Source organism: Anoplolepis gracilipes, chromosome 6 (assembly GCF_047496725.1).
Source record: "Anoplolepis gracilipes chromosome 6, ASM4749672v1, whole genome shotgun sequence".
Lineage (NCBI taxonomy): Eukaryota > Metazoa > Arthropoda > Insecta > Hymenoptera > Formicidae > Anoplolepis > Anoplolepis gracilipes.
The window spans coordinates 14,726,186-14,753,310 of NC_132975.1; the positions used below are offsets into that span (position 1 = coordinate 14,726,186).

The 27,125-nt window shown below is 35.8% G+C and overlaps 2 protein-coding genes across 2 annotated transcripts; one reads left to right on the forward strand and one right to left on the reverse strand.

Moving 5' to 3' along the window:
* Window positions 1-1,295: 1,295 nt before the first annotated feature.
* Window positions 1,296-7,652, forward strand: LOC140667294 (carboxylesterase 5A). The gene is made up of 5 exons (XM_072895086.1): window positions 1,296-1,454; window positions 2,302-2,572; window positions 4,761-4,870; window positions 5,425-5,926; window positions 6,119-7,652. The coding sequence occupies exons 1-5, from the start codon at window positions 1,296-1,298 to the stop codon at window positions 6,949-6,951; spliced, it is 1,875 nt and encodes a 624-aa protein (XP_072751187.1). The 3' UTR covers window positions 6,952-7,652.
* Window positions 7,542-26,090, reverse strand: Rap1 (RAS oncogene family member Rap1). The gene is made up of 4 exons (XM_072895087.1): window positions 25,042-26,090; window positions 9,155-9,432; window positions 8,570-8,851; window positions 7,542-8,374 (listed from the first exon to the last, which is right to left on the reverse strand). Exons 2-4 carry the CDS (start codon window positions 9,335-9,337, stop codon window positions 8,285-8,287), a joined length of 555 nt encoding a protein of 184 aa, XP_072751188.1. The 5' UTR covers window positions 9,338-9,432; window positions 25,042-26,090; the 3' UTR covers window positions 7,542-8,284.
* Between the last annotated feature and the right edge of the window lie 1,035 nt (window positions 26,091-27,125).

Here is a 27,125-nt window from a genome sequence, read left to right on the forward strand (position 1 = left end):
AAATGTATATAATTAAAGATAAGAAAAGAAGCGAAATAGAACACGAGTAAATTTTAAAGGTGACTTATACTAGCTCTTCTATATAATACTTGAAATATCGCATAATGACGCAGTATTTCATCCATTCTATCGACAAAGTGTCATCCGCGTTTTAAAATTCTACCGTAACAGAATTTTAGGTCAATCGTTGTAGATCGATACGATATTTCCATGTTTTCTGTAATAACATACAAAGGTGCGAAGTACTAAAGTAGTTTAATACAGTTTAGTGTCGGAGAACTCATTTGCATCGCAATTAATATTTTTATGTAAATTAATATCTGATTCACGGTCAATTGTATGTCGTGTCCTTATGTAAATGCGTTCTTTCATTTCTCGATCAATCGATCCGTCTTTTACGATCTAAAATTATGTGATTTTATTACAGATATAAAGTTTTGAAACCTTAATACTGTCATTACTATCGAAAATTGTCTTGATGTATAAATCAATCTAATGATAGCTTTATTTGCTTTAAAATTAAAGTATTTTTGAGTAAGATATTTTTTCTTTTTTTCGTAAATATATATAAATAATACTATTTTATTTTTCTACGAAAAATCTCTTATCCACTTAATAAAAATTATACGGAGCGATCGATATATATAACGTGATATAATCGGATGAGGGTACAAAAGAATGATTTCTTGTAAAAATGAGTTCTTGGTAAATAAGAAATAAAGTTTTTCTATATGCTTTTTATATGCTTGAATAATCTTTAACAATCTTGCGTTATATGTCGTCAAAGTCTCTCTGAATAGTGCTTATTAATACATAGATTAAAATACAATCTTTCATTTAATACAACAATGTAGAATAATTAAAATTATTAAAAAAATATTGTGTAAAATATCAAAATCGTCTTTCTATTTCTTTAATAAAAGGCTACATTTTTTTATACATATATTTTATGAGCTCCGTATAAATGCTTGTCAGATTAATTCGAGTACATTACCATTGACATAAGAGAAATATTTTAGCATTGTACTAATGATTGACCGTTCTCTTCACTTATGTACATAAAAGAGGAAGAATTTTCCGTCGTACAATAAAAGCGCAGGATCAAAGAGCGCAGGTCTCTTACGGCCGACGGTGTCGACCGCGAAGCAAGAAAATGAACCTGCCAAGTACGGGTGGTGGGCGGTAGGCTGTGGAAGGTAAGGTGAAACAGAGGGAGTCACGCGAAGCAACCCCCGTGAAACGGAGGCGGTTCGAGGAACGTTCCCGTAGCGTGACGGATCAGTCAGTCCTGCAGGATGAGGCGCGCGACGTGGTGGTTTTTCGCGTCGATTTTGCTTCTCGTCCAGAGGAACCACGTTATCCGCGCTCAGAGGACCCATGCGAGACAGGGTTTCAATCGTGAGACCACGACGACTATTACGATACCGAACCAGGGAACCATCCTCGGCAAAGAGGTGCGAGTTCGACCATTTCATTTGATCTCTCTTCGATTTAAGTTTCTACATTGATTTGCTAAGACTTTGTCCATCTTTGGTGCTACTTAAGTTGACAGGAATTTAAATCTGTAGATGGAAATCGTCTCTTATACAGATGAACAGTCAGTTTCATCGACATCTGTTTATTCGTGTCCCTTTTGATTTGACTAATATTTGTTGATTCTGTTGAATCCTATAAAATAAATGAAAAAATCTTCATATTAATTTATTAAAATTTGTTAAACTTATTTAAATCTTAATTTCATTAATCCGCTATTTATACTAATTAGAAAAAAACATTAATCCCAAGTCAGCTAACATGACATTTCTCTCTCTAAGTTTAATGTTAGAAAAAATAAATTTTAAAATACATATATTAGGTTCTTGATTTCTTTCATAAAAATATTTTGTGCAATACAAAGAAAGGCTCCAATGAAATTAAGGCATTCTTAAAATTAAAAAAAATCGAAAGTTTAAAAAAACAACCTATTTTTAAACTTTCGATTTTTACAACAGGACATTTGTAAGCATCGTTTTAAATTATTCCAACATTGATTTTCTCTGAAAAAACGAACTTAATAATATATTTATTAAATAATCATAATTCATTAAAAATACAAGTTCCGATTTAAAAATTTATGTTTTGAGCAAGAATTCAAACACATGAAACAAATAAGAAGATTAGATATTATTTCTCTTCAATTTCATAAAATCTGTAAGTAGAAAAGCCAATATTTTTGATTCACAGTTTTAATTTGTAACTCGATCATTAATCCATGCATCATTTTATTGTTTTCTTTCGTTATCTTATGTTTCTAAAATCTAGGTAACCATCGGCAATTCGATAAAAGTGACGCAGTACCTCGGCATCCCTTACGCACAAGCTCCGATAGGTGATCTTCGCTTCGCGCGGCCGGTGACAGATCCTCTTCCCTCTTGGAACGACGTGAGAAATGCAACGCAATTCGCACCGTCGTGTCAGCAAGTCAAGGGTCCTCTTAAATTGCACGAGAAACTTTACAAACGATTGCTATCGGATATACCTGATCCTGGATTCAGCGAGGACTGCCTTTTCTTGAACATCTTCGTTCCTGATGGTATGTATGTTAAAATCATGTCCATGTAGAACAAATCGGCAGTTATGTATGTACATAATTTTGTAACAAAAAGCATCGTTTTAAATTACTCCAACATTGATTTTCTCTGAAAAAACGAATTTATTTAATAATATTTATTAAATAATCGTAATTTATTAAAAATACGATTTCCGATTTAAAAATTTATGTTTTGAGCAAGAATTCAAACACATGAAATAAATAAAAATCTGTAAGTAGAAAAGTAAATATTCCTGATTGAATTTAATACCAAAATACCCATAACTTTCTTTATTTTTCTTCTGAATAAATAATATTAACTTAGTAAAGTCTCTAAAGTACGGAATATGAATTTAATTTGGAATTAGATTGTTATTATAAATTCATTATCTATAAAAACAAGTTAAAATGATATATGAACAGTTGTAATTTTCGCGTAAGGGGAAACTCTCTTCTTTCGATAAATTTAATCGATAAAAAGCGGAGAAATTGGTTATTGATGACAATCCTTGATAGTGTCTAATTTATTTTACCTAATCTTCGAGAACGTAAAGTAGCACACGCAACGCAACGACGGTCAACGGTGAAGTTCGTTTCCTGACAAAACGAGATAACGTTCACCCGCAACTTCTCGGAGACTGATTCCTATCATTCAAGAAAAGGGGTGATTATAGGTGGGCGATTGCAGGGGGAGGAAGGGCTTGAGAGTAGCACCGCCGCGATCAGATAAAAGTGGACCGAAGGAAATTAATAACCGTAGTACCGCAAGGACTAACGTCCTGCAGAGAAGATTTATCACAACGCACGTATAAAAAAAAGTATGAAAATGAAGGTCGTAAAAAAATGCTCAATATTATTAACTTGGAATCCTCTCGCGAATAATTCGTACTCTAATTAATCTACTTTAAATTAATTCGTACCTTAATAATATCACAAATATACATCCCTTGGCATACATTAGCCTTACATTGTCTAATGAAATTGAAAAATGTCATATATCATTGGGAAGAGTGACAAGTTATTTTTTTATTTAGTATTGAAATAAACGTATCAAGGGAATAAAAAATTGTTTTTCTATAAATTTTTAAGAAAATTTTCTACAGCAAGCTATCTGAAAACTTGAAGACGTTAAAATATTCTGAATAAATTGATCGAATATGAAACATTCGTGTTCTTGCATGTATTGCTTTCGTATTGCGCATCTCATTTCTCCACTTGCCAGAGTTCTTAATGCAAATTTAATGAGCTACCAATGGAAAGTATTAGAGACTTGGAGTATATACGGAACACAAAAGGTTAAAGGGATGGAAACCCCGAATGCGGACCGTTGATACGGCGACGACCGCTAAACGCGCGTCTCTCTTTCGTTCTTGAAGAAAAAAGAAAGAGGACAGATCGCGCGCAGAGTTGCAAAAAAATCGCGTTGGCACGAAAGTTACATAGAACGACGACGACGACGACGACGGCGACGACAAGAGTTGGGGGTGGTCGATATATAACCAGTAAGAGTAGTAACGGAATAACTGGCGCACGCGGTAGCACGCGATCTTCCAGGGCCCGGTTTTGCGAGAGATGTCGAGATACCAGAAAGCTGGTCACGAAAGCTCTCCTTCTCGCTCTTTCGCAACCATCGGCTACAACATGAGTACCGAATCGTCATGAATCATTGATGCGCGAACTTTCCGATGAGAGCTACACCCTTACGAGCCTTATCATTACGACAAGCATCGCGAAAATTGCGCCGATCCGCGATATGTCATTGAGATGTCAGGATCCTGCCCGATGACAGTAATGCGGATAAGGCTCAAGGAACCTACACTAGCGTGCCAAGGTCGCTGCTAAGAAGCGGCACGTTCGCTAGGACGATAATACGGGACGAGACCATGTTCAGGAAACCGCAGATGGGGGAGGGAGCGGGGAGAATCTCGTACCGGTCCCCGTTATCGTGACAAGCTCGCTGGCTGGAAATAGAATCCCTAATATGCTCGCGATGGCTTATACATGAATTTCCTCTCTCGATACATGCATAGAATTATTAAAAATTAAATATATTATAAGATAAAAAGATTGAATTCACTAATAAAATATTATCTAGATTTTTTTCTCTCCATCGGCATAATAATTATAATTTTTTTAAATTGAATTATTTCTACCTCTGAATTAATAATTAATCAATAATCCATGTGCGTAGCAAGCCGCCAAAACGAGCGATGGCCGGTGATGGTTTGGTTCCACGGTGGCGACTTCAATACCGGGACTCCAGCGATTTGGGACGCTTCCATATTCGTTATGAAACAAAAGGTGAAATGGGGATAATAATAATAAGTACGAAAACGCGGACGGAGAAACATGACAGTTTCGGCGCGGATCGTACATACGTAGTAGATTGGGGAAATTAATGTGACCAGGTCGGCGATGCGATCGATATTGATATAATCATGATGTATCGTGATTAACATGTATTTTTCACGAGTACTCATCAATCGGGGCTCTAGATATTTGCGAACCGACAGAAAATCGAAAGGAATCGGGTCAGACCTGTCCTTTATTTCGCGTGCCGTCACTTTTAGAATAGAACCGCACCCTTTGATATTCGCTCGCGATACATCATTAATCAGAATCTTTCGTCGTAATACACACTTTCAACGGAACGAACGTAATGCGGTATCGCATTTTTTACAGCCCGCAAAAGCAAATTAATCACTCACGAAACGAAAACAAATCTCGAAACTTTCGAGCGATAACGATCGCGCTCAAAAGATTTTATCGCACACGCAAAAAAAAAAAAAAAAAAAAAAAAAAAAAAGAATCAAAAGTTCGCGCAATTAAATGGGGATGATTTTTGCGGTCGGCAGGTGCTAGTGGTGACGGTGGCGTATCGATTAAACATCCTGGGATTCTTCACGACGACAGACCCCGAAGCTCCCGGCAATTATGGTATGTTCGATCAAATCGCCGCCCTCGACTGGATAAAACGTAACATCAAGCACTTTAACGGCTCGCCCAACAACATCGTCATCTACGGCCACAGTTCTGGCGCGATAAGCGTGGGCCTGCACATGCTGAGTCCGCTCAGCAAGGGCAAGTTCAGCAAGGCGATCGCCATGAGCGGCGACGCCGTCGGTTCCGTCGGCTCGCCGGCAACGGAATCTCAGGTCGTAAACGTCATAGCCGACAAGTTCGGCTGTAACCGGCAACCCACCAGCGCCCTAATGGAGTGCCTGCGCCGACTCGAAGCCGATTTCATCATCAAGCATACCTCCGACATCGAGACCTGGGGCCCGATCGTCGACGCCGAGACAAACAATGAGACGGAACCTTTCCTTCCCGAACACCCGAAGGATATCCTAGATAGCGGTAGTAAACGCGACTCAATAATAGTCTTTAAGATGATAGTATTTCATGGTCGAAGCATGTGAAGAAATAAAATGTTTTTAGAATATGTATTCTACAATCTCTAGATTTTTAAAATAATTTGTAGATGTAAAGTATCTTCGACTTCTAAATATAACAATTTTTATTTAATATTTATAATATGCAAAATTTCAGGCAACTTTAACGCGGTGCCGCTGGTCGTCGGTTACACGAAGAACGAGCAAGCGCTGGCGCTTATAGAATCGACGAACGGACGGAATTTAGAGAACGGACTATCCCCGGAAAAATTTGAGACGATGATCACAGACGACTTCTCCTCGGTGGTGCCGATCGCGGATGAGAACAGCACCTGCGAGTCAAAGCCCGAGATGGTGACGAACGCGGTGTTGTTCTTGTACAAACCATATCCACCCACGAGAAACGCAACGGTGTATCGCGACCGATACTTGGATCTGCAAACGGAAAGGACTTTTGCGTCCGGCCTGACGTTGCTAGCCGGCAAGGTGGCGAAACAGGCGGCGACTTTTGTCTATCGATTCGACTACCGTGCCAAGACGCAACCGGTCACGAAGGACGTACCGGAATGGGCGGGCGTGCCACATATGTTCGAACTACCATTTGTCTGGGGGTTACCGTTCCAGATGGGTGGCACGTTGCAATGGTTGCCTAATGACAGGAAAACGTCCGACACGATGATGACGATGATGGCAACATTCGCCAAGACTGGGGAGCCTTCCATCACAGGTGGGACTGGGCCGCCAGTCAAGTGGGAGCCCTTCACGCAAGACAATCCGAGGATTCTAATTGTCGATAAGAATATCGACATGGGCGAGCCGAATGCGGTGGATCATATGGCGCTCGCGTTCTGGAACGATTATTATCCGCAAATCGTAGAAGAGGCGACGACCTGTTGCAACATCACCAGCACGGCACGGAGACTATTTTCTTACAGCGTGTATCTCAGTGGCATGACGACCACGATGGCGTTACATCTCTTCTGGTTCTAGCTACGAGTAATACGCGGCAAATATTTAAATAAACAAAAGAACATGTTGCGCTCGCTGTTATATTTTTTTAATAGACCAAAGAACCGTCGAGAGAAGACGGTTTCGTCGAATTTTTTCAATTTTGTAACGAGATCTCCTCTCTTACTCTTTACTCTACTTTTCTGAAAGTAAAACGCAGTAAAACAATCTCTTGTTATACTCTGTGTAGAAGATATATCTCGCGAATAGATTCTTTATTCGCGATAACTGCTAACGTTATAATATTATACGCATTTAATCGAGTTCTCGCATAATTCTCGTACAGATCTATTGCAATATTGTATTAAATCGTATTAAATTCTTTTTTTTCTACGTTCGCATTTAACACACATCTTTCAATTACATTATGAATATATCACAAAGTTATTTTATTCCTTATTATCTACATGTAGATTATACGAAACAAGAAAAAAAGTTGTTCTATAGACTAATCACGCAACGTGTTAGAAAATGGTTTACGAACGAAATAAAGGGCAGAGGGAGAGGGGGGGGGGGTGGCTCGGAATGAAATAAGATCCAGGTTACATTATAAAAGTAGGAAACTTGGGCCCTTTTCTTTAACATTCATTGATTTTTTTTTTTTATTATTTGCCTTAATACGGAGAGATATAGAAAAACATACTTTGTTTGAGAAACGAACAGTTTGATAACTTATGAATATTTTGATGATCCCGATAATAATTAATATTAATAATAATAATAATAGCAATAATCATGTTCATGTGTGTACCATCTATGTATAATTATTATATTATATAAGAGAGAGAGAGGTGCGCGGCGAGCGATGCATGGGGGCTGATGACCTGCACGCGCACGTTCACAAACATTTCTTTTCTCTTTCTTTCTCCTAAATATAATATTAATTAATCATTTCTTTTTATTTATTCATGCAAAACTCCTACAATGATAACCGATGCTGCGGGGATACTGTCTCGTACCCCCCTTTTTTTTGTGCGCCATTGCTTACGCGTGCACACGAGCCACCCCGGAACCAACGTATATACAATATCCTTTTTCACTTATCGATGTGTTGCTTTCTATATCCCGTATCCCTTTGTTCTTCATTCCGCTGCATTACCTTGTGCCCTTATTCCCCTGTCATTTTACAACCATCTGAATTTCGATATCTTAAACTCCCATTCTCTACTGTCACACTTAATATTCTGTCAGCCCCCTTCTCCTCTTTTATCATTAGTATTTTTCTTGATTTATAACCATTTTCCAATCTTTTCTTTTTAACCACTGGTATCTTCGGATTTTCATGTAGGAGAGTATGGGCTCCGCCATATCTACCTTATAAAAGTAGGCACAGCGATTTCTTTTTCTGCTTCATTTTTTTCTCTGGTGATTTCTTATTTATTTGCCGCACCAGATCGTAGAAAATCTAGAAACAAAAGATGATAATTGAGAGATGATGGGTGTTGCTAAAGCTCAAAAGTTATCGGCCAGAACTCGATTATTCAATATTGTACAAAATTCCTTAAGCTAATTATATAGTCATTCATAGCATATTATTATTAAATAAAGATTATAAGATGGTGTACAAAGAAAAATAAACAGATCGATAATCACAACTCACATCGCGAACATTAATTTTAGCTTTGGCAGAGGTCTCCATAAACACGCAATTGAATTGCCGGGCAAGGTTGACACCCTGATCCTTTCCTACTACCCTTTCGTCTTCCAAGTCGCACTTGTTGCCTACTAGCACCATGGGTACGTCATCTGTATCCTTTACCCGTAAGATCTGTTCTCTGAGATCCTGTAGATCGTTGAAGGTCGATTGTGCTGTTATCGAATATACTAATACAAAGCCCTGCCCATTTTTCATATAAAGGTCCCTCATGGCTGTGAATTGTTCCTGCAAAATTAAAACGATATTACTCAAAATGTAATTTATACTGTGACAATGATAAAATTAAAAAAAAAAGTTATAACACGTGTTAAAATAAAAAAAAAAAAGCAATATGCCTCTATCTGCTACTTCATTGAAACTTATTCGTGTATATCGCGAAAATAAATAAAAGTTGTACAGAAAAAAATAGAGGACGTAAAAATATAAGATATTAAAATTGCACGTGTAAAACAAAAATCTAAACTTAATTTTTATGCATTCCAGATAAAGAAACATGAAAGAGAGATGTATGTGTCGCAGAGTACTTACTGTGCCGGCTGTGTCTAAGATTTCTAACATACATTGTTGACCATCAACCTCGACTTGTTTACGGTAACTGTCTTCGATCGTCGGATCGTACTTCTCTACGAAGATCTCCTGCACGAATTGGACAGTGAGGGCGGACTTGCCTACACCTCCACTGCCCAGCACCACTATTTTATATTCACGCATCTCCTTGCCCTATCTACTATCTGTGGACCTGGTCACAGTCGAAGGGTCACCGAATCCGCCACGTTTTGCTTCGATTTACCTTCAGTGAGACGGATCTGAAACAATAACATGGAATGTCTATTTAGAGAGACTATCAACATCACGCGACCAGTTAATTTTAATGACACACCTCTGTCAGAACGAGTCAGCTTTTATGACTCAATGCTTTTTTATACATACGTATATACGATGATATATGATGACTTCACGCGAAATAAAGCGAAAGCCATAATTAACAATTTCTAAGTATAAGGAGTATCATACTGTGAAATTTATTTGAGAGATGATTTTTTTTTTTTTTTTATTAATTTAGAATCAATTTTTCTTTAAGGGAAAAAAACGCCACATTTTCATAATTAGAGAAAGTAAGGAGGCTCTTCGACAAATATGATTTATCTTAGCCAGGCGAAAATATCTCATGAATTTCTATTTCTATTCTTTATCTGATCTTCATCAAAGCATGAGATTCATTTGGTCTATATATGCATCTATGTCCGACAAACGGTACTCCCGCAGCGTTGCTTTGGCGAAGCGTCTTGTTCACTGCAGTATTGTATTATAATACAGGCAAAGCAAGGCAGAGCAAAAGGGAAAACGCAAATACCATGACGGCATTCCAATTGGCAGGCAATAGTATCATGGCAACGTGCCGCAACCAATCGGTGACTGCGAAATTCTTTACGCCAATCCGTCATTGATTTTACCTTTATGAATGGATTTGTATAATGAATGTTGCAATTCTCGGATTTTCTCGTTTTGACTCATTATAGCGCTTTATTGAAAAATTTCCTCGGAACAAATATCTCTAAGTAACTGTATAACTATGCATGACACATTCCAAAAATTTTAACAATAATAGATTTGTGTCATCTTATCTGTACATCATGTTTAAATTTCTAGCTTTATTTTTTTGAAGTAATTAAAAATAATTAAATTAAAATAATTATAATTTTTGACATCTTTCGATGCATTGAATAATTTGAAGATTTTATATTTATTTTTATTGTTGTCTATAAAGAAATAAAATTTAAAATTTTGTTAACCATATTATAAATGCACAACGTCGTTTCGTAAATATTTAATAAAAGGTAACAATGTTTTGTATTCTACGAGATATAATTCTAACCAACCTGACTGTGAATTAATAATTAACTGAAATGTCATTTGGGAAATTTATTAATTCATTATTTATCTTTATGAACACATTATATTATACATACAACAGTAAATTTCAAATTTAGTTGTTGAAAATGAACTTGGAAAATTTCTTCGAAACTGTTGCGTAAATACAATTCTAAATTTCTCCATATTTCGCAATCTTTCTTTCACTTTTCTCTTTTCGAACTTTAGAATAAAATACAATGATTATAACATATTAAAATAAAAAACGTACACGAACTGAATAAAGTGAAAGAAATAGAAAACTCGTACATAAAAGGAAATAACTGTATTCTTTTACGTTTTACAAGCGTATATCTTTCTTAGTTAATAAGAATACCTTTCAAGATATCTTTTTATGATTTTTATTTTCCGCGAAATACTCTCATCGTGCTTAATTTTCCTGACTCTTTTTACGCTTGCCTTGTCGTGTTTTCTTAAATTCAAACAATATGTTTATAAGCACAATCTAGTGATATTGAATCCTGATTGTAATATTCTTGATTGTGAAATTGTAACGCAAGATTTCAGAGAGAGAAAGAGAGCGAGACACGCATAGCGCGTTTATAGCTTCATTATAATGTATTTACAGTTTGCAATTTCATTATATTATCATATACCATATTGTGTGTAATTAAGTGCACGCTGAATTAATTGGGTCGTACGGGCACATATGGGCAACAAGTTGAGATTCGAAAGAGAGGACCGATCGCAGCGGAGGACCAACCACCACTAAGCGGATCGAATTTTTGGCGTTGATCCAAAACATCTCTGGGTTCGAAAAAGTGTTATACACAAAGCCGCAAGCGCGCGCGTGTCACGTATACATACACACAAAGACAGAGAGCGGAAAAACGAAAGCACCCCTGACCTAGTTATTAGACTTTGCCGTGGGACAGTGCGGTTCCATAAATCTCCACGCCTTTTGTCCGAGATTTAAAAGCTCGCTGATAGAAACCGCGAACCGGTATCAGCCTCTCGCAAAAAGACACGTATGTCTTCTTTACCCATTTCTCTCCTTTTATACCTCCCGACAAATAAAGATGGATAACGGCGGTGTGATTTGTTGAAGGATACCTAAATCGCTACATGACGTATATAATGTATATTATATAAAAAGCAAAATTTTAGAACTCGTGGATAAAAGCGATATAAAATCCGATGAATTTAAATCTCGATCAGATATATACGTGTATGAAAATGTTTATTTTGCACGCGACGAGTTCTTATTTTACCCTATTTGTTACAGAGAAAATTGAATTCGAAGAGGAGTAATCGATTTATGACTCGATTCGGAATTTCTAACTTTAATGAAATATTGTCGTCGTGGTGTCGCATATAAATGATACCGAGCAAATGTCAGATGATGTTTTTAACCGTTTGCATCGTATATGTATATATATTGAGTTTTTTTATTATTATTTCTCCTTACGGAATTCATGAGAGATTTTTCAACATCGATTTCGCGCGAGGAGCTGATCTAGTGAACTTTGGTCAACCTTTTTCTTTGACTTTAATTAAGAGTATTATTACTGCCAAGATGTCGATTGCCGTGACAATTAAAGCCACTATACAAAGTTTCTCGCTCTTGTTTCTATTGACAGAAAATGTGCCACTCGCGAGAATGAATGCTGCAATAAAGTATTCTTATTAGACTACTTTTTATATTTCATACGCACGTGTGAATAAATAATCTTGTCGTTAATATCAAGGTTATCAAGTTCTTTAAATTTTCCAGGTTTTTCAAGGAATATACGTTCACCCTTGATCTTTGCCGTCGATTATTGAAGAACTTATTTTCAAACTGTCTTAAATATATGTGTATATCTTGCCAAACAATGGGGATAAACGCGCATTAAACTGACAGTACACAGTGAAAAATTGTGCGTCGACATGTTAAAATTTTCTTGCGTTTTACCACCTTTTGATTACTACTTTAATGTAAAATTAACATACAGCTGATATGTTATTATTTTTATAACATTTTCACGTGTTACATTTATGTCAACTTTATAACTTAACACTTTATTTTATGTATGTCTCTTAGAAATGGAATATTATTTTGAGTGCTTTTAACAATCAACACGTTTCAAAATTAATTTAACATTCTAAGAAAAGTTAAAATAAATTTTCGAGTAACCATGAACTTTAAAATGTTTTATCAACATTTCTTACAAGTTATTGTAACTACTCTTTCATGTAGTTTTTAATTAATATTTGTATGTTATTTTGACATCACACTTAAAGTCACAATACAAAAATAAATGTTAATAAAAGTTTTGTGTGAATTACTTAACATTTCTAATTTGTCAATAAGTAACATACAATTAAAAAAATGAGTTATTTTAACTTAAAATTTAGAGTGGACTTTCTGGGACATGCAAAAAATGTTAAAATTAACATTTTATTTTTTACTGCACGGTAAAAAATTTTATGTTAAATTTAACACATTTCTCGTGTCCCAATTTATCCACTCGAATTTTAATGTTAATTTAACAGAAGACAAACACAAATAATATGTAAAAAAAATTAACACAAAAATGTGAATTAATATAAGATTTACTTGTTATTGTGTTGTTTTAACTCTTAGAAACGGTGAATATTAACTCAATGCAGAACAGTTAAAATAACATAACGACAGTATGTTATATTAACATAAGAGTATGTTAAAAATTTAACACAAAAATTTCTACACAAGAAAATTTCAACAAAAATACAAAATGTTTTTTACCGTGTGTGTGTGTGTGTGTGTGTGTGTGTGTGTGTAAGCTCGTGAAATAATTTCTATAATCTTATATAGTCTCTATTGTTTAAAAATATGAATTTGAGGCGAGTTTGCATCAGGCTTTCGAATTTTACCGATATTCTAAGCTATATGAATTTTATCTATCGATTTATTTCTTAACTTCAACAAATTCCATCGTCTCCCTCGCGCGTTTCCATCGAGATGAAACGAAATTGATTCAATCTCGCGCGTATGATTTGCAATTTACGAGGATTCCCTATCAGGCAACTTCGCGCAAGCAGTTCGTTAAATGCCGCAGCCTTAGATCGTATATCAATTCGAAAACTCGTTGCAAAGCACGTAGCTTTGATGCAGCACGTATATACATGCTTGTACAACCGACACGCCTACACATCGACGAAAGATGGGAGACACATGCATTGTATCTCGGACGCGCGCGTTCAAGGACCGTCTGTCCCGTCTGTGTGTTGTATGTGTGTGTGTGTGTGTGTGTTTTATACGGAGGATGTGTCACTCTCTCTCTCTCTCGCGCGCGCGCGCGCACACACACACACACAACCACATATATCGACGTACCGCCAATCACTTTGACCTGTAAATACGTTATCTGCTCCAGCGACTGCCGATACACTTGATTGCACTCGGTCACCTCTACCGACGTCGAGTCACTTCCCAACCGGGTCTTTACTCCTCGAAGGCGAAGCATTGTCATCGATGTGTGCGGATGTTCACGCTTTTACGCACACGAACATGCGCGTCTCATTTAGAAGATGGAATAGACGAACCCAATCACGCGCGACACTTCGGTACTATTATATATATATATATATATATATATATATATAAAAAAAAAAAAAAAAAATCGGCCACCCAATGAATTTACAGAAAAAATTAATCTGTAATTTAATCCTCCAAGTTTTATCTAAAGTATATTTTTTTTTAAATTTGTACTTGTAAAGTTTACCTTACAATTTAACAATATATTTTCAAGTTATTATTTATATATTTGCAACATATTTATGTGCACGCGTTTATATTTATATAAGGTAGACTTTACAAAAATTATAATTATAAGCTTACTCTATTAACGCAGTCAAATGTAATGACTTGTAATAATTATAGAATGTATAACGTACATATATATTTATGGAGATCACTTTCCTTTTTTTAAACTTTACGTTTTTAAGATTGAAACTTGAAAAATGTTAAACAAATCTTTCTCGCGTCTCCGATGTGGAAGTCGCAAACCCGATCGTTGTATTTTCCTCCCCGATTCGCTTACTTTCGACACCAAGGACCGTGGCCGATATTATTCTTCGTTGTACGATCGAAGATTGATCACGAGAGAAAGAGACCGCGTCAAAGACGGGACGACAACGAAAAAAGCTTTGAAAGTATCGGCGCGAAACGCGGTCAATCTTTTCGTAGGCCTCGCAGGTCTAGGCTTGCAACGTGATTGTCAGAGTAAATGCGAGTTAGCGAAATCAACTTAGGACATGCGTATCGAAAGCCTAGCAGAACGCATATTATCAATTCCATTGCGTCACACGTGATTAAATACGTAATATCCCGAGGATAGCGTGGGCTCGACCATCCTTGGTCCAGAAACAATCTTGCCTACAGCAAGATGAAACAATTGAGTTTGACAGGCATGTTTGAATCGACCGATTGATATATGAGATAGTTGCTTTATTAATAAATAATTAGCTGTTAATGATTTAATTTCGTTATTATAGAGATAATGAATTTAAACGCGCGGTGAGTCATCGATAAAAAAATATCGATTTAAAATATGTGAGAGAAGGTCTTGAGAAAATACAGGTTTGATGAATCAGATGAATTTTAATAGTCAAAGTGAGCTTCAAAGTAAATATACGCCCTTATCGAGAACGCTGATGTTTGTACGAATGAAAGAACTCGCAACTTTCTTCTATTTATACTGTCCCGGTATATCTTATATGAAACGGCAAAGGGGTCCGTTCCCCTCTCGAACCTGACACGATCTATGATTCCCTTGAAGGGGAAAGTCCTTCGTGCGCGACAAGTTGGAAGGGTAAGTACCTTTCTGTAAAATAAAATAAAAAAAAAAAACAAAAGACATCCTACCATCGCCTCAGCGATGATTGCAAACGAACTGATATTAGAAAAGGGGAGCAATCATTCATTTTCACGTTTCTGGAAGCGATATTTAAAGAGGCCACGCAAAATCTGTCGTAGAATCTCGGTATTTGAAACTTATCCAATATATCTAGTATTTTTTTATTCCTTTTTGTATATTTTTAATTCGAAATTACGGTGATATTTTATATTAATCTTTTCTTATAGTATTCCGATAAAAAAAAAAAGGGTCAACTTTTATCGCGACGTAAAATTGCGAAAATTGTTTTCTCGAAACGTTGTTTTTCCGTTGAATTCCTCCCAATTCTCCGGTATTCGATACACAAACATATGGCTAAATATAAAAGATCACTTTCAATTATAGGCGTTTACATCGGAAAATCTGCTTCACCTCTGAAATAGCCATTGAAAGCATGTAACGATATTACGTTACTTGTAAGTTTTATCTGGTTTCGCAGACTCTCCATTATCTATCGGTTCACCGCACACACACACACACACACACACACATACACACGTGTATCACGCGAGAGAGCTGCGTTCGATTATCTGTTGCGGTGCAGCACACGCATATATCACGCGTTTCTCTTCGCAGGCATGTCGGGGCTTCCCGTATTCCTAGGCAATCTGAGTTTCGTTTCCGGCTCTAGGTTACGAGTTTCCGACTTCCCTGCGTCAAAATCGGCCGCTGTCGTCTGTCGCGCGTCCGCGATGCTGTATGACCCAATTGTTCGCTCGTACCAATTAACGTTTTTTCAACACGTCATTCACATGCAAGTGAAATCACGTCATTCATAGGTATTCGCATCCTGCTCGGTAGAATTTGGATTGAGAGAATCCCAAGATTCTCCGCTTAAATAATAAAAATATAATTAATAAATATAAAAGAAATTTTTTATAATACAAATATAAAGAATAAAAAGAATTGTATAATAAAAATTAAAAGATAAAAGACTACAATAAAATGTAAAAAATTGTTTTTCCGCTGTAATACTGAATTTTTTTTCTAGTCTATTATTCTTGAAAAGAAAAAAAAAAAAAAGAATTTTACCCCAGATTTTCTATTCAGCTCTAATTGCAAGCTATTATTCTTTAGAACGTGAACTTTTTTTTCAATAGAAAATCGTTTGTTTTTTATCTCGTTTTTTCCCATCTCTTCGCAGCAAGACACTGTATACATATATGTCCTAATTAAACTCCTTTCTTCTTTGCGCTGCTAATTCGTGTTCATTTGTGAAAATTAAAAAAAATTCTATCGGATAAACACGGGTATGTTAATCAAATAGCTTACCACATCAGCATGCGGGTCAAACATTTATAGAATTTTCACTATGCAAATAGTTTCGCGTTTGCTCATCGAAATACCGTATTGCTACAACATAATCGATTGTTTGTGATTAATCGACCGTACATTAGTACACACATTTGACGATATAGCATCGGCAACTTCAAATTTCCGAGTTGAAAAAAAATTAAAGCTATTATTAACGTATCTTCTAGTCTTTTTAACTTCACTGTTTTGTTTGCGAATCTGTTTGAATTTTAATCTTTTTTTTTATTTATCCTTAAAATGAAACTATAAAATGTCGTTTCTTATTCATTTCACATTTCAACGCTTTGTTAAGTCTTCATTTCTATATATTTGTACAAGATAAAAAATAATATATAATATATAATACATATTAAAAAATATAGAATTAAAATTATATTAAAATATGTAGACATTTATATGGGAGAAAAAACTTGACCGTATAGGAGATATAAACAGAATGATAGAATTAATGGAGAAACAGTAACTATTAAGTAACCATTTGCGTTTCCCGAGAAGCTGTCACCATTGTTAAGTCTTGAGAAACTTGTGAAAGTTACATCAAGCTTCGTAAGTTTCTTCTTAACATCATCTTAATTTATAATATTTTAATGGAACGGCAAGAGTTAGAGTTTTAATAATTGCGAAACTAGAAATGTACCGATAAAAGAAACTTCAATCTCTCGCATAAAAACAATTGCAGCTTGTAATTTTTTATACATATTTAGATACTTTTGTTGAATAATAAAACAAGTTCCTGTTAGTTAGTTTGTACCGTGAAAAACTATCTATATTTTATCCCGGTATAAAGTAATCAATAAAGTCCGCGGCTACAAACTTTTTGCGATAGTTCTCAAAAAAAAAAAAAAAAAAAAAAAAAAAAAATATATATATAGAATACTATATAGTCCATTATATAGTTTATGTAATATCTGTTTAAATCGATCGCGTTGCCATTCTATCTTCTATGCTTTAAAAATTACACATAATAATATTACGTGTACGTGCGCGCACGTACACATTTTTCCGTGTATGACACCGATTTATTTCCATTAAACCGTAACGTTATACTGTCAACAATCCTTATTAGCTCTCGTCCGGTATTTCAAGTGTACAGAGAAATTCAATTTCATAATTAAACAAGTAATTAATTAATGTAGAAGATTTTATTCGTGGGGCTTATATATATATATATATATATATATATATATATAATATCCCGTTTCTCCCTTGCTCATTTCTCGTGCGTTTAAACGAGCAACATGATTTTTTTCTAACGAGCAGCACGAGGGTTAATGTTGAGCGAAAGTATATTGTGTTTGATTAACAGGAAGCAAATTGCGCGTATATAGCGTGTACAGTTGCGTAACGGCACGTTAAGCGACGTTCACATAGAACGCCGTCGCGAGAATAACTCAGTTTTATTTTTGTCGTTGACGCGGCGCGAATCGCGTGCGATAGTAAACTGCTTGTGACCAAATTACAACGGACATGTAGTATTGGATATTCCGTGCTAAAGATCGCATTATCATAGAGTTATATCGTGAGAGAGCAATATCGTGCTAATTGTCAATATCAATCCGTATGCACGCGCGCTATACGAGTAACAGACAAGACAATATAATGCTATCGTTGTTTAGCTGCGTTTGATAAATCAAGAATCTGGGGCACAGACAGCATCTTTGTTTCTCATTAAAAATAGCGTAAACCACGAGAGGGCAAAGGTGAAAGAGATATCATTGATCTTTTTCAACTATGTATCTTTCTTTCTTTCTTTCTTTCTTTCTTTTATTGGCCGAATGTCCGAGTTTTCCAAACGAAAGGTTAAAATTGAACTTAATTTGATCCAACAGTAGTCTTAACTCATTTTATTCTGAATGTAATTTTAATTCGAATTTTAAGATTGATTAAAACTAGAATCAAAATTAATATTTACAAATTAGAGAATTAGAACTTATAAATTTATTCTAAATTTAATTCTAATTAGAATTTTAAGGTTGATCAAAATTAAAATTAGAATTAATATTTCGCATCAATTAAAGAATTAAATCTATCTTTTTTAACGTTTTTCAAAGGAAAAGGTTAGATTATTATTGCTCTGCATATCTTCTCCAATTTACTTTGATTTCGGATCATTCGATAAGTTATTTAAAAATATTTCAAAGATTTTTGTTCCAAATGAAGACCTTAATAGAAAATTTTGCACGTGCACAAGAAAGACATACGATGCAAATTTCCATCACATACGAGACATTGCACTAGTGATTAATAGATAGTCTAATGTGTCAAATGCGTTAGGTACCGTTTGATCACGTGTAATTGCTGCGTCTGCGACCGATATACAAGGTCTATGTCGTGTCTGTACCAGGTGAACATCAGTATTAATTATATCAAGCGCACGTGTCACGAATTAATTCAATGTTAATTTGAGATTTGCAAGTTCGATAAAATCGACAAAGCTCGCTCGCTTTCGCCAGCGATACTCCAATAAATTTCAATCAATGTCGGAATTTTAATTGTGCCACCGCCCTCGCATCTCTCTTTTACGGTCCAATTGTACGCGTTATTATGCGATGCGTATTAATTGTACAACAAAAATAAATAATATAAACGTGATTATTATCGTTAATGCTACAACGCAGCGCACGAAAGCGTATTCGAATAATACGGCCAATTATTTTTGCAATTTCGCTACTTGATCGTGTTAATTAAAACACGCGAGCACTTTTATTTTCAACAAATCTGTGGCTTATTTAACGAGCGAATATCAACCAAGTTTCGCGCTTTATTTATTTATTATTGTCATGATTACGCTACATAAAATCGTATATTATATTTATTTTATATGTACATTAATAATTTTACATCAATAAAATAATACAAGTTTTCATAAACTTTTCGTAATAATTCTTACTTGAATGTCTTTTCTTAATTAGCAAGTTTTAAATAATCTATATGATAGTCTATTTCTATTTCAAGATAAATTTCGCAAACTTAAAATTATAATTTGACAAGAAAAGTAATCTTGATAGAATATTAATCCCGCGAAGAAAGTTTGCGCTTTAAATCTGTGTTTAAAGAATTCATATGTTAATTGGATGAGTAGGATAACACATAATGCCCACGTGAATGCAGGAAATCGCTCGCCTTCCTTCGCTGAGCTTCACCTCATATATAGGACACGTATTATGCATCACCATAATAGAGTATGATATGGAAGTACGCTTAACTATGTACATTAACGCTAAAATAATCCCGAGAGAGGTGGCAGCTATTTAATAAAATAATTTCGCGCCTTATATGTGAAACAAAATAATTACTTTTTAATTGAAAAAAAAATTCCAAATTAAGCTCTTATCTTGCTTTCACTGACTGTTATTAATATTGATCCAAAATTTATAAAAACATAATCTTTGTAAATAATAATTTTATACTTGGAGATGATGGGGGAAAAAAAAAAAAAAAAAAAAAAAAAAAAAAAAAAACTAATTTAACCGATTTCTAATATTAATTATGATTTTATTAAAATAAATTTTTTTTCCTATTTTAAAATATACAAAATTTGATTTATTAATTTCTCTAGTCTATATAAAATTTCATACAGAGATCTAACTAAAGGTTTGTATTATTAAAACGTGTAAGCGCCAAAAATAAAAAATGAAAAGCCTCGTGATGCATCACCAGTAAAAACACAGAATATGGACGGTTTCCATAGTCCGTATTGTGTCACGCAATGAGTCATGGGGTTCGTGAACCTTATGGCGTATAATGACACTCTTGAAGAGTCCCTAATTAAGCTTTATACAGCGAAACGTCCGCGTTTTACACGTTTTGTGAAAATAACGAATGTCATCTTTTTAACATTTTCATTTCATCAACGTGTATTTTTATGGTTGACTGACATTAATCCTTACATTATTAATAGAGACATTAATATCTTTTTAATTAAATTGCTCATGCTTTGTTCAGAATGTTTATATAAAACGATTCGTTTTTATCACAGAATTGATGATTCACGGCCAAAAATTTTTCTCTGTCAACGAGTTCTTAATAAGAAGTAAGCAATATGCAAAATTTTACCAAACATACAAAGTAACTCTTGTCAGTATCGTGTGGAAATGTCAGTATTTACACGATGCGCGAAAGTCGCATTGCTATTTCAAAGACGAGACGTAAGTCGATGGTATTATCGAGTTCAAAGTCGAGTGGAGTATCGTTCTCACAGTTGAGTCACTTTACGTATAACGTGTTTAACAAGCGCGAACGTTTGTAGCCGCGAATATAACGTAGTTTGCCTGATGGAGTTGCTTGGCTTCATGTTTATCAATGGGAAGATTTACAGCGTTATATACCTTGAGACGAACAATACCAGATGTATAATTTTTAGATAAAGGATAGAAAGAGAAAAGGGAAGATGGGGGTTATAAAAAGAAAATTCTAGATAATTTTTTATAATTTTTAAAACCCGCGCAAAAGAAGGAGCTTTTGCACGTAATCCATGCACGATTGCATTAATGCCGGGCGATCCACTGTACCAGTTCACGTGTAAAATTTCGCTTGACGAAAATCAAATTATCACGAACGAACGAACGATTACAGTAAATTGAATAGACCTAACGAGTTTCCAGGAGATTAGCGGAAATGGCAAGCATTGTAAGAGTGTGAAACAAGCGGATGTGGAATCAGAATGGGACACAGCTGGAAACCTTGGTTGATCGAAGGAAGGTTTCTCGCACGAACAAAGTAAAAAAAAAACCTTAACTTTTCATTGAAAAAAATATCTGTAGTGTAAAAAAAAAAAAAAAAATCTCTAAGCATTATACGTTCTTTCACTTAAATGTGAATACAAATCAACGCGATATATTATTTTATTCATTATAAATATATATCTATTTATATGTATCTATCTATATCTGTTGGCAAGAATTTGAAGATTTAACTAGAGCATTCGACGGGAAGATCGGTATTAATAGATTAATAATAAATCACGTAAACGTATAACGAAGTTCTTTTAATAGTTTGGCAATATATTATTGAATGAAATAATATTGATTAATTTAATAATATTATAAAAAGAATCATACGTGTTATTTAAAAGAAACGAAATCGTGTAAGCGTGGCATCAATCTTTATAATCATTCATTTAAATCAGCATCGATCAAACAACGTAAAAGAACAAAATTCCTTGAGCTTTCAAGGATGAACATGGCCTGTTGCCAAGTTATCGCTTAAATAATGCCCGACTTTATCATTTTTACTACGCGGTATGCGATAATATCGTAAGCAATTGTGTCTGGTTTCTCTTTAGCATTATGACATTTAAGTATCAACAATTGTTCAATTAATATAAACGTTGAATGCCACTTAAAATTATTATCATTATATCCTGAAATTTTATCATTAAAAGTTCTCACGTATCTTTAGTATCTGTAAATATTTTTAGATATTCGAGTTAAAGTAACTCTTGCTGCATAATCAGACGATACATATACAATTTCTTTTAAGTATATTTTACGACTGCGTCGTATATTAATTGCACGGTATATTAATACCACGGTACATCCAATGTTCATGTTAATACACCACTTATAATCTACCAAGTCACGATGGCTTTCACAAAAGTAAAAAAAAAAAAAAAAAAAAAAAAAAAAAAAAAAAAAAAGTAGTTAAAATCGGCGAGTGCGCTTATGAATTGCAAGATAAATTTTTTTACGAGACATTATGATATATATTCATAACAAAAAGCGTATCGTTTTAAATAGGGAATTTATTTTCTCACCACAAATTTTTTAAATCTACATTCAAATAGGAAAAATTAATTAAACTGTTATATACTGTATTTTGAGATAAATTTCTATCTTATAGCTGTACTAATGAAATCTCTCATTGTAGAAATATATACTTGATCAGCGTTATATCGAGTAAATGACATTCTTTCCATCTGTCTTTTCGAGTCATTTCCTGCGTCACGGTGACTCACGTGAGTCGACTACAGATTAAAACGCCACGGTTCTTTAGTTTGTGATCTTTGTTGAGAGCCCACCAGAGACCAACCACAAAATATTGTCTTGAAATATAAAAATACACACGTGGCGACATAAAATTACCTACATAGCGATCTAAAAACTTATTTTACTTATTTTATCAAAAATTTCATTTTTACTTTTATTTTCTTTAGAATGATTTTAATTCTAAAATTTATGGATGTATGTATATATATATATATAGTTTATGTGTAGAGGAAAAAATTGCATTCAATTAATACATTCACATGTATGGAATTCCATTAAAAAAAAAAAAAAAAAAAAAAAGTACAATTGAACTTTGTAACTGTATTCACGTACAAAAATGCATAAAAGTAACAAAAATGTAAAAAGTTTAAAAATATAAAGCCACTTAATTTTGCATTACAACATTTTTTATATTTCTAATCGCATTTTAAAGATATAGTTCCGCCCAGTGTCCTATATGTTGAGACACCTCGTGTCCTATATGTATATATATATATATATATATATATATATATATATATATATATATATATACACAAATATATATAATTATATATCAGCAAGAGAGTTGCTTTCATTAAGAAATTGCTACAAACGAATAAATTAAAAATTATCAGACAAACACCATCTTTTTTTTACATCCATCTGTATATGTGTTTTCAGGGCAATATTTTTATCCGCCATTCTCCCTATTTTCGTGAATCGATAGACTTCTAAATATTATATACACCTCTTTCCCTCGAGTACGCTTGAACAAAAAATAAGCTTTAGATAAAATTAGAATTAAAATATGAAATTAGGAAAAAAAAATTAGATAACTATTTTGACAACTGTACCCGCGTTGTGTGTATTTTTATATTTCAAGACAATTTTTCGGTCAGACTCAACAGAGAATCGCAAAGAGAACCGTGGGGCTCGAATTTCCCTCGTGTTTGGTTCTCTTTCTCTCGCATTCCCCTAGCGATACTTTAAAACGATTAATCTCTTATTCTTTTCTCCCGCCGCATTATTGACTAACGAGATTCATGTCAACGCTCTGATTTAAACTCTGATCGTAACTTCAAGCTTCAACAGGGGTACATCGAAGCAGATAGTACTTAAAAAAATCTAAATATCTTAATAGGCAAATTTTGGATTGATAATTAACAAATAACTTGTGTATGTGGATTCTCTATTATAAATAAAAATATAGCTATCTGAAAAAAGACAAAAGAAAAAGACTGAATTAATTACATTCAATTAAAAATCTTTCCTCTCCAATTACATTCTCCTACATTTTATATACTTTGTTTTCACCTTTTTCTTTTATCTTTTCTCTCATAAAATTCGAGTAGGCGTACATTTTATTTTATACAAAATATAAGCATTGGGGTTGAAAAGAACACGCCTTTGTTCAAACGATTTTTCGTCCGAGCAATCTATTTTTTTCCCGGCGTTAGTCACATGCAATTTTCGAAAACGTTCCTACATTCGTCAACTGTATAGTCTAATCAATTTTTCCAACCTTTTTTTTTTTGAAAAAGCAAAAAAAAAAAAAAAATTGAAAGGGATGGACGGTTAATTCCGCGTAATGTTTACGAGAACGGCTCGTATATATAGAAGCGCCAAGTTCCTCGTAAACGATGTTCACGCGAAACTTTGCTATCGTCGCGTATCGCGAGCGGCTCGGGTGGGCCGTGACCGTAAGAGGAAACGCTTGGTTGCCCGGTATGAAACGGGCAAGAGGAGAAGGAGGAGAAGGAGGAGGAGGAGAAGCCGGTCGTTCGTTTTCTCACTCACCGGCTCGTTGGGAAAAATCGCGAGAACCGAGGAGAATAATGAGAGGAAGAAACGCCCGTGTACGTTTCTCGTACGCGTTCTCCCTCGTAACGACTGAATGTTTCTCGAACTCGCCCCCTCGTAATTCCGGCGAGTTCGAGAAACGGATCCCGGTGGCCCGGTAGACGCGCTAAAACGATCCCTGCGCAAAACGTGACGATAACGGGAATCGCTTATCCGTCAACGGACCGCGTAAGAGTACCTGTCAGCGACACGTGCGCGACAAGGAAAGACTCTACCCGATCGGAATTCCATCCGATTTCGATCCTCGCGAATACAGGCGGCCACCACCGCCGTCATCGTCATCGTCATCGTCATTGTCATCGTCATCGTCATCGTCGTCGTTGTCGTCAACGATTTCCGGTCGGTTCGGCGTGCCACGCCACGACGATGCACGGCGCCTTCTCACTCGAGAGAGGGCGCGAAGGGGAGAGAGAAAAAAAAAAGAAAAAAAAGAGGGGACGGGGGAATCTTTTTTTAGAAGCCGCACAAGTCGGTGCCTTACCTCTTGTGCCTCCTGAATACCCCACGCTTCGCTCGCAGAACGCAGTATCCTCTCCTGTGGATTCACTCGATAATTCTTCTGCCTCCTCTTTGTCGTTCTATCTATTCTCTCTCTCGCTCTCTCTGTCTCTTTCGTTCGTTCGGTATCTCTCTGTCGCTCGCGCAAGTCGGCTCGACGGCTCTCAAGCGCGCATACACACACGCACGCACGCACAAGCTTCGTATGTCTTTCTCTCTTTCTCTCTTCTTCCCTTTCACTCTTCTTCCGTTGTCTCCGTCTCGCGTGCAACGCTCTGTCCTCTCGTTTCGCCGCTCCTCGTCGTCCTTCGTCTCTTCCTCTCGTCACGACGGCCGAGATTCCCCGTCGATTGATAATAGCGGCTACCTCCGTGCACGCTCTCTCTGCCTCGATTCGGCTTCTTCGTCGTTGCACTGTCACGAGTTCATGGGGAGAGCCGTGTGCGCGTAGAGAGTCGCTGCGCCTCGTCCGTTCTTTTTTTTTTCTTTTTTTTTTTTGTGCCGTAAACGTTCTCTTTACACGGCCAGCCGAACGAGCGACAGGCACAAAACCCGCCTTGCGTTTCTAGTTTCTACCACTTTATATATGTATTTACGGCCGAGGTAGAGAGCCGCGAGTCGCGAACGTGACTTGTGACTGACGATCGACGATATGCCGATACCGGATACTCGAGTCTCGAGTCGAGTCTCGCCCCCGATGTAGCTCGCACCGATATCTCGGTATACTGCCGATCGATTGTAGCCCGAATGACTCGTTCACGGTTCGCACACCGAGGATCCTCGACGCGAGTCCCGACGAAGATGACGACGATGCTGTTAACTGTTGGCTGTTACGCGGGCGGTCGGACGCGCCTCGCTCTTTCTCTCTTTCTCTTTCTCTCTCTCTCGTGCTACCTCTCCTTCTCTCTTTCTTTCTTTCTCTTTCCCGTTGCCGCCAATGTATACCCCCGCGTCGTACAGAGATTTTCACACTCTCGCGAAAAGACAACGCGACACTACGCTGCGCGATTCTACCGTTATCTAGGGCGATGTCTCTCTGCCGTTCGTCGACACCGCCGCCCTCTACCATCGAACACGTAGCGTCACGAGTTGTCTTCGAGATGTGTAGGTGGAGACTCTGTTTTACCGATGTCTCTAGTAAAAGTCACTAGCGGGTTAGCGAATCAGCTGCGGCGTTAGCTCCAATTAATAGGAAGCTTGCATCAGACTATGGCTGGTATTCATAATCCGATCTTATATTTAAGAAATTATAATATTTATTATATATATATATTATATATATATATATATATATATATATTAAATATATTAAGAAAATTGAATACCTAAAGGTTGGAGTTTGACCAATCGGAAGGAAAGAAATTAAAATTTCTCTGTCCTGATTGGTGAAATTTTCAATCTTCAATGTGTAGTCCGATACAGGCTTGAAGCCTGTATTAAGGCCGATCTACAATAGTTTATAATACGTGAACGTGAGAGTAGGCTTGGAGTAAAGTAGTAAGAGCGGCGTAAAAGGTCATCTACAATGGCCGTAGAACGTAAGGTCGCAAGCAAATTGACCAATGACAGTCAAGTATTTTCGAAAATACTTGACTGTCATTGGTCAATTTGCTTGCGACCTTACGTTCTACGTCTATTGTAGACGAGGCTTAAGGAGCTGGAGTGAGCGTTTATTTCTTTCCTCCTACTCCTATTCTTACTCTTACTTCTTATTGTAAATCGGGCTTTAGACTACGTACTAAAAATTGAGATTAAATATTGAAGATTGAAATTTGACCAATCAAGACAAAGCAATTTTAGTTCCTTTTATTCTGATTAGTCAAATTCTAATGTTTAATCTTCAATCTTCAATTTTCAATTTGTAGTGTGATACGGGCTTTACGATCAATGCAATAGAGCGGTTGAAGAATGAATTGACAAATTGTTCCGATTGGCCATCGGTTAGAGAGAATCCCTAAACTGTCAAAGTTTCTTCCATTATCAGCCAATCGGTATATTTGTCTCGTACAGATTCCTCGTACGACAAATACAAGTAACATGCAGGCCTGAACTATATCATATTTTCCC

Coding starts and splice junctions, on each gene's coding strand:
- Rap1 (XM_072895087.1), bottom strand. CDS start 9,337: ATGCGTGAATATAAAATAGTGGTGCTGGGCAGTGGAGGTGTAGGCAAG. Junction 8,852..9,154: donor TCTTAGACACAGCCGGCACA/GTAAGTACTCTG, acceptor TTAATTTTGCAG/GAACAATTCACAGCCATGAG. Junction 8,375..8,569: donor CTAAAATTAATGTTCGCGAT/GTGAGTTGTGAT, acceptor TTTTGTTTCTAG/ATTTTCTACGATCTGGTGCG.
- LOC140667294 (XM_072895086.1), top strand. CDS start 1,296: ATGAGGCGCGCGACGTGGTGGTTTTTCGCGTCGATTTTGCTTCTCGTC. Junction 1,455..2,301: donor GAACCATCCTCGGCAAAGAG/GTGCGAGTTCGA, acceptor TCTAAAATCTAG/GTAACCATCGGCAATTCGAT. Junction 4,871..5,424: donor TATTCGTTATGAAACAAAAG/GTGAAATGGGGA, acceptor TGCGGTCGGCAG/GTGCTAGTGGTGACGGTGGC.